General features: G+C 30.6%; 1 protein-coding gene across 1 annotated transcript; it reads left to right on the top strand.

The window, feature by feature from the left end:
• The first annotated feature begins 3,177 nt into the window (after positions 1-3,177).
• On the top strand, positions 3,178-7,878 carry LOC107636613 (telomere repeat-binding protein 5-like). Its single transcript, XM_016340112.3, has 10 exons — positions 3,178-3,258; positions 3,353-3,630; positions 4,037-4,383; positions 4,468-4,641; positions 4,740-4,802; positions 4,898-4,977; positions 5,212-5,450; positions 6,032-6,346; positions 6,452-6,515; positions 7,357-7,878. The coding sequence occupies exons 1-10, from the start codon at positions 3,178-3,180 to the stop codon at positions 7,504-7,506; spliced, it is 1,791 nt and encodes a 596-aa protein (XP_016195598.1). The 3' UTR covers positions 7,507-7,878.
• Positions 7,879-8,093: the final 215 nt, after the last annotated feature.

The following is an 8,093-nucleotide window of genomic DNA, read 5'->3' as shown; positions in this document are numbered from 1 at the left end:
ATATGTCAAAAATATTTTTTTACAAAAATTTTTATTTAAAAAATATAACTTATTTGTTTATATTAGTCACACTTTAAATAAAAATAACATTTTTGTAATATATAAAAATCAAATCCTACAATTTATTATCTAATAGTCAAAACGAAATATCTTTACGTGATAACAATCATAAAATTTTCATTGAAATAACCACCATATTCAAATGCACATTTTTTTCTGTTACAAAAAAGTATGATTAATTTTTTATTAAAGTATTATTTTAATCTCTAACGTTTGAAACAAGTCCTAATTTAGTAACTAACATTTTAAACATCTTATTTTATTCTTAAAAAGTTTCAAATTTTTTATTTCAATCTCAAAAATTTTTAAACATGTTCAAAAAATTGTCACATAATTAAATTTGATACAAACAATTAGCATATTAAAGAGCCAATAACGTTTGATTTTGGTACATAAGTAAAAGTTTTTTCTTTGATTTTGGAGCATTGATTATTGATTAATAGGATTTGAAATTTTTTTACAAGAAGGAAATCGACAAGAAATATTACAAGAATGTTTTGGTTATGTTTTTCTAATACATAGAAGAAGATATGACTTAACAATAACATTGTTAACATCCATGTTAGTCATTCTATTAATTATTATTCGTGTGAAATTTAACAATAGGACAACATTAAACCCATTTAAAACTTTTTGGAACAAAAATACAACATTTAAAATATTAAGGACCATATTAAAATTTGACTCAAACAATGAGGACCAAAATACTACTTTATCCTTAATTTTAAATACTCTTCTTTCTCTAAACATGTTTAAAAAGTTTAATGTCTATCAAAAGACATTAAAGAGATTATTTTTTATGTATTTTTATATACATTTAACACTTTTTACATTATCATTCAAACCCGTATCTATATTTATTAAATTAAAAAAGATAGTTAGTTAGCTAAAATATATTAAATTTGAAGACAAACATAATAATTCAATATATATTGTAAAGTGTTTAATTTTAATACACTAATAGTGTAAATTATTTTACACAATTGTCTATTCATATTCATTTCTTTGAATATTCATACCGTTAATGTAAAAGATACTTATTTTTGTTAATATGACTTTACGTAATTGAATATATGTATAAAATTATTTTATACTAATAGTATTGTATCAAAATTATATTCAAATTGTAAACCACATTTGTACCTACATTATATCAAAATTATATTCTATTATATATTATGTTATATATATATTTTTTTTGAGAGATATATTATGTTATATATATGAAACCATATGCATCCTCGACTTCATTTTGCATTAGAAAATTATTTTAGCACGTGTTAAACAACATTTTCATGTAAATTAAGTAAAACGTTTTGAATCTCATCAATTCACGCAATTTATTTCGTTAAAACCATGCAAAAGAGTTAACCTAGCGCCACTGAATTGTTTTTGGCTTAAAAAAATTAGAAAAAAATGAGAAAAGAAAAAAATTATTAGCTAATTCTCAGTTGTATTACTTTGTCAAAGGCTTTGAAAATTTGGAGAACTACTGTTGGGGACAAGCAAAGGAAGTGTGGCTCAAAGCTTTGAAACCCATTCAATCATGTTTTTTGTGTGTGATAAGAAATGTGAACGAGATAAGATGGAACCCAAATGAGTGGAGAGTGTGCCACGTGGAAGAAGGAGAACTCCCATGGCTTGAGGAGTGAGTGGATCACCCCAAACCGAGGTAACTGTTTCCAATCTCACAAGTGGGTTTTGCTCTTACAACCTGCTATAGCCAGTCACACTCGCTGGTTGCAACCGATTACACCATTCCTAGGATTATTGAGTGGTCAAACTTTTAGAAATAGTTAGTTGGGGTTGTAAGGGGTTTAAGAACACAAGCCTTTAAGGTGGTTTTCAGGGGGTTTTTGTTGATCAGACATAACCCAACTTTCTAGGTGAGAAAACATTCTAGAATATTTTTTCTTCTTTGTTCTCTTTCCCGTGAACATTTCTTTCTGCACATTAAAAGAGAAAAAAATGGTTAGTGGATGATGTTCTTTTTTGTGCAAAATTATTCAACATGGTTATGACTCTTTTCAATTGATCAATTGTTGGCTGTGTTAGTGTGGGAATTCGTATTGCTTAATGCTTCTTTCTTCCTTCTCCATTTTATTTTTCTGTGTTCATTTCATTTGTGTAAATTATATATCCTAAATATTCTCTTTTGGGATAAAAGAAAACTTGATCTGTCTTTTTCTCTCTCATACGTTCATGTATATATTTAAATTTTTGTCAGGAGTTATCTCCTTAAAAAGTGTCACACAAGGTTCTAAAAGATCCATATAGAAAACATATTTTAAGAAGAAAAAAAATGAACATGATGTTGTACATAATATATGATTTTTAAAACCTTGGTTTCTTGTCCAGGGTTCTATTTGATTATTGTTGGTGTTATCCTTAATTATGTTTCATGTAAATTTGTATATATAATAACAAACATCATTATGTTACAAATTGTAACTTTTGAATGCTTATGTTTGAAGCATGTATTTATTTATTTTTGTCCCTTTTTTATTGTTTTGTTTCTTCATATTTGATCCCTTTTTTCCCTTCCTCTAAAATGTTAAAGGGTTTGTGCTTGAGTTTCAAACCTGATCAAAGTGTGGGGTGAAGTGATGGTGATCTTATACTGTAGGTTTCAGTACTTTTTTATTTTTATTTTTTTATATTTTTTGTGATTACTCTATAATGGTGGCACCTAATCTCAAATGATAGATTTATGATTGCAGCAGCAACTGATAATGTCATTATCATGCAATCCATTACTAAAGAGTTGTTGTCATGGTTTTTATGCCAAGTTATATTATTCATTCAATTTTGGTTTAAAATTGGCATTATTTTTCTTTAAGATTATTCTTTTGTTCTTATTCAATCACTCATTTTAACTCTATGATGCAAAAGTATTTTTATTCTTAAATTCAAAATTGTCATTTTTCTTGCTCCCTTTTCGAAATGCAATTCTTAGTCTTTGGTATTGAAATTGGTTTTCTTTCACTAAATTGAATTAAGGGCTATTTTTTTATTGTGCTGATACAGGTGCCGATCTTTGGTGTTTCACAAACCGAATAAAGCTAGTTTAATTGTTTTATCTGATAACTTTGTCTTATAGGAGTGCTTTTCTGAGATATGGTGTTGCATAAGAGGTTGAACTACAGCTTTGATGGCTATCATGTGCCTGTCATTCCTAGAGCTTCAAGATCTGTTAGGGTAATAAATTATTTTTTTGCCCCCAACTACTTTTTTATTTGTATTCTGTGTAGAAGTTTTAACATCATTATCATTGTTCTAATAAATGGTTTAGGGGAGAGGTTCCATCCGGAAGAAGCGCGACAACAGTCACATACATGCTTTTGAAATTTTAGCTAGTGTAGCTGGCAATTTCTTGCATGCAAACGAGAGTTCCAACCCTGAAAACACTTCTTTTGCAAAAGAAGCTGATCTTTTTCATGGTAATAATGTAAAGGAGAAAGAGAATGATGAAACAGGGTTGTTTAAGGGGGACCTTTTCACACACGGGACGTGTAGCAAAATTACCACTACTTGTGTCCCTAGTTTGCAAGGAGAACATGACAACCAAAGGTACATGTCTAAATAGTTTTTTGTTTGCTTATGAACAATTTTGTTCCATGATCTTGATGGCACTGGAAAGTGGTAATCATCAAATAAACTATCATTTCTTTCTATGAAAGTTTAGAATGTTGACAAATCTACTCATGACTAAACAAAACTAACTTCATTCTCATGAAAAATGAAAAATTGTTATTTCTATTTATAAAAGTTCAGAATATTGACTAGTCTACTCATGAATAAAGTTAATGTTTAGATACTTTTGTCATATAGACACCATCTTTCGTGGATATAAAACTAGTTTTGTTCATTCATAGTTAAATTTGTTAGCGTATTAAAATTTCATGGTTATAAATGCTAGTATTGTGTTCTGCAAAAATGTGGTCCGAATAATGCATGGTTTATTTTTTCATGGCAGCCATATTGAAGGCCAAGGACAAAATGTCCTTGAGAGGGAAGATGGAGGCATGAAAAGAAGAAATTCTAATGAGAAAATCATCCATATCAAAGGCAGTTATGTCGGAGTTAATGAACCAGGTCATAAGGTATTTAAAGATTGCACTTTGGAAAATAATGTGGAAAAGCCTTTGCCAGAGTGTCGCAATCATCTTGATTCTTCGCACGGCGGTTCCATTGCTAGGAAATTAGTTAATACAGATAATGACGAAAACTTTGCTCGGTGCACTCAATCAAACTTGAGGAATAAGATATCGAGTCCACCATTAGACACACCAAAACTGAAGGATGCAAGTCCTATTGCAAGTGGTATGATACTTGTTGTTGACGTATAAGAGTTCATAATTATGATACAAGCTATATGTGGCTCTTAATTGTTGTGTTGTCTTTTAGATGAGAACAATAGTAGAGACAACTCTGAACTTGAAAATTTACAACGCATGTATCCATTTAAGAAGAGGAAGTTCTTTAATCAGACCTCATCATCCACATCCGATAGAGGCTCTCAGTGTCAAGGCGTATTTGATTTTTCAGACAGCAAAGTTAATAGCACAATCCATGGTACAGGTGCAACATTGCATCACTGCCTGCTTTTTATTATTATGATTATTATTATTATTATTATTTGATTTTTTTGGCTAAATAACTGAAACTATTACGTGCAGGGATTGAAGAATCGTCCTCTATAGCTGGTCAACAGGTTCATCCTGGATCCAAGGGTTGTAATGGTAAGAAACTTAAGGAAATGATTGCCAATATTTAATCCTAATTTTGTCTAACATCTTGTTTAAGGTTCTAAAATGGCTTTCATAATAATTTGTAGTGAAGCTTAGCATAAAATCCTTCAAAGTCCCGGAGCTTTTCATTGATATACCAGAAACTGCAACAATTGGATCACTGAAGGTATGTAAAAATTTGAGAGATAGTAGTAATATGATTTATTTACTATATTATGAATGATGTTCTTGAATCTATGCATGAAGGGTATCAATTAAAAAAAACAACAATATTATGTACTTATTATATCATAATATATATATATATATGGTTTTTGAGTAATACTAGACCACTTTAATATGTCTTAATCAGTGTCTTCTTTTGTTTGTTCTTGCTTGCTTTGTTACTATTGTTTTCCAGAGGACAGTGATGGAGGCTGTGACAACTATACTAGGAGATGAACTACATATCGGCATCCTTTTGCAGGGAAAAAAGATTCGAGACGACAACAAAACTCTTATTCAGACAGGGATATGCCAAGATGACAAACGTCATAGGTTAGGGTTCATGTTGGAGCCAAGACATACTAGGATTTCTTCACCTTCATACAATGAAGACCCTTGTTATTTAACTTCTAGTCCACAACAAAAGTTATCTAGGTAACTATTCAATCTAGCATTAACATGTTTATAAGCTATGTGCAGTTTACCGCACTGATTTTAAAATTGTGCACACTTAACCCTTGATATTTGCAAAATAATTTAATTTTAATACACTATTAGTGTAAAGAAGTTTTATACATGCATTCAATTATATAACATCACGTGAGCAAAAAAAACCTACATTTTATATTGTTAGCTATCAAAATTAAGCTATTTTAAAATATAGTGCAAATCAACCTCTAAAAAATTAAATGGTAATGCTAGAGAGACAAAAAAAATAGTCAGAACTTATCTTATTTAACATTTATTCATTGCCACAATAATTAATAAATGTTAAATAAGATAAGTTATAGTTACTTTTTGACTAATTTTCTTTGTCTATCAAATATTTCCAAAAACTAAAATACCCTCATCTTGAGGAAGTATATAAGAGAGGAAAAGATGAAAATAAGGGTAATTTGGTTATTTTGGGTTGCTTTGTAATTTTTTATTTTAAATCAAGGGTAAAGTCTATATGGTAAGCATTTGGTTGTCCTATCATATGAGTAGTTACTAAATTGATCATGTTGAATAAACAGGCAATCAACATCATTAATGTTCCAACAGGGAACATATAATGTATCTCAAGAACGCTCTCTGATCAAAATTGAAAGTTGTGCTGAAGGTGATCTCAAATTGTCCTCCTCTGTAGCAGATACTTCAGCTAACAATAACATGTCCAAGTGTCGTGCTCTAGTAGCAGTTCCTGCCATTAACATGCAAGCATTAGCTGTGGTCCCATTACGACGCAAATCTGGGAATCCTGACTTCGGACAGCGTCGAATTAGGAGGCCTTTCTCTGTTCTTGAAGTAGAAGCATTGGTTCAAGCAGTTGAAAAACTTGGAACTGGAAGGTTTGTTTGATGGGATACTTTTTGTTTTTTGGCTCCGGTTGATGTGTAGTGCTAAAAGTTGTAACTGTATGGTACTAACTATCAAGCATTACTTGCGGATTGCAGGTGGCGCGATGTCAAACAACGTGCTTTCGATCATGCAAAGCATCGAACTTACGTGGATTTGAAGGTAAGTGGTTTGTTTTATGCACTAAAGATTGTGTCAATTGAAATCTCTTGCAACAAGTTAAAAATGCCAAATTGCAAGATGGTTCTAACCAACGCTACTTCAAGCGATTTTTACCATTTATTCTTTCATTTTGATAAAGAGAAAATATTAATGAGAAATAAAAAATTTAAGAGAGAGAGACGATAAGGGCGTGTTTAGTATCTGCTTTCATAATTTTGTGAAAAAAAAATTATTTATTAGAGCAGTGTCAACTATTTCCAAAAAAAATAGTTTTCTTTTCAAAGATAATTTGCTACAACACAAAGAAAAAATACCTGAGTCACAATGTAGATAAATAGAACAACAGAACACAAATATAAGAAGACAAAACAGTGAGAGTATAAGCAAAGGTTTTCTCTACAAGATATTGGAAGAGATAACTTGCAACATGGAGCATTTATTTGAAATATCTTGGGACAGAAGCATAAAAACACCAAGAAAAATACTTATTTGGAGATGTAAATAAACAAACATGCCAAATGTTTCTATTTTGAGAGAAAGTTTGTGTAATTTTCAGCCTTGTTTTCTATCTCTTGTTTCTTTCTTTTTCAACATTTGTTCTAAATCTCGGCCCAAATGTGGAGAGAAAGATCAAGTGCAAACATATCCAAAATACATTAAAATGCCTACACTCCACTCTTCTTTCCAATCATTATCTCAATATAAGGATCACCCATAGTATAACATTCTATCTCTTGTTTCTGTATTTTGTGTATTGTAAAACTTAGGAAACATAGCTTAAAATGAGATATCAAAGTAATTGCATTCTGTTAATTCTTCCATGACCATATAAATGCTACAGGATAAATGGAAGACATTGGTGCACACAGCGAGAATCTCCCCTCAGCAAAGAAGAGGAGAACCTGTACCTCAAGAGCTTTTAGATAGGGTCTTAGCCGCACACGCGTATTGGTCTCAACAACAGTGCAAGCACCAACTTAAACCTTTGTAAGAGACTCCTCAAAAATATTAAAGCATGCAGAAGAGCAAGTAAATTTGCTGCAAAATCTAGGTTTAAAGTAGTGTAGTTATTCCCAAAAGAAAACAAAAAGAAAAAAAGTTGATAATATGTTCATCTTACATAAAATGATAACATAATTGATCCATAATTTGGCTTCTCTTAAGCCTGGAATTAGTTTGATCACCTTTGTAAATTAGTTATTTGACCTAAAGGGAAAACATGTCATAATAATTCTTTCCATCCCTTGTGGGTCAATTGTTCGCTATGCGATTAAAAGCATACTAGAATAATGAAATATGTATAGAAGTTGAACATTTTTCTGAATTCTTTACAAGTAATTTGTTTATAATACAAGTTACAAACATTTATCATGATACTTTAGCATAAATGATGATTTAGTTTTCTGATGAGCGAAAAATGAAGCTCACAGATACTGGCAAATGTACTAGATCGTTCAAATAATACCACGGTAAGTCAATATTATTCCCACAAGAATTACGGGATTAAGCACGCAAATATCGAGTTAAATAACTAATTAATCAACAAAACCTGGAATTGGTGAATGTTGAATCTTGCTG

The sequence above is a fragment of the Arachis ipaensis genome, chromosome B4, assembly GCF_059453495.1.
Source record: "Arachis ipaensis isolate K30076 ecotype BB chromosome B4, ASM5945349v1, whole genome shotgun sequence".
Lineage (NCBI taxonomy): Eukaryota > Viridiplantae > Streptophyta > Magnoliopsida > Fabales > Fabaceae > Arachis > Arachis ipaensis.
The sequence above is the reverse complement of the archived record's forward strand: the minus strand, read 5'-3'. Positions and strand labels throughout refer to the sequence as shown.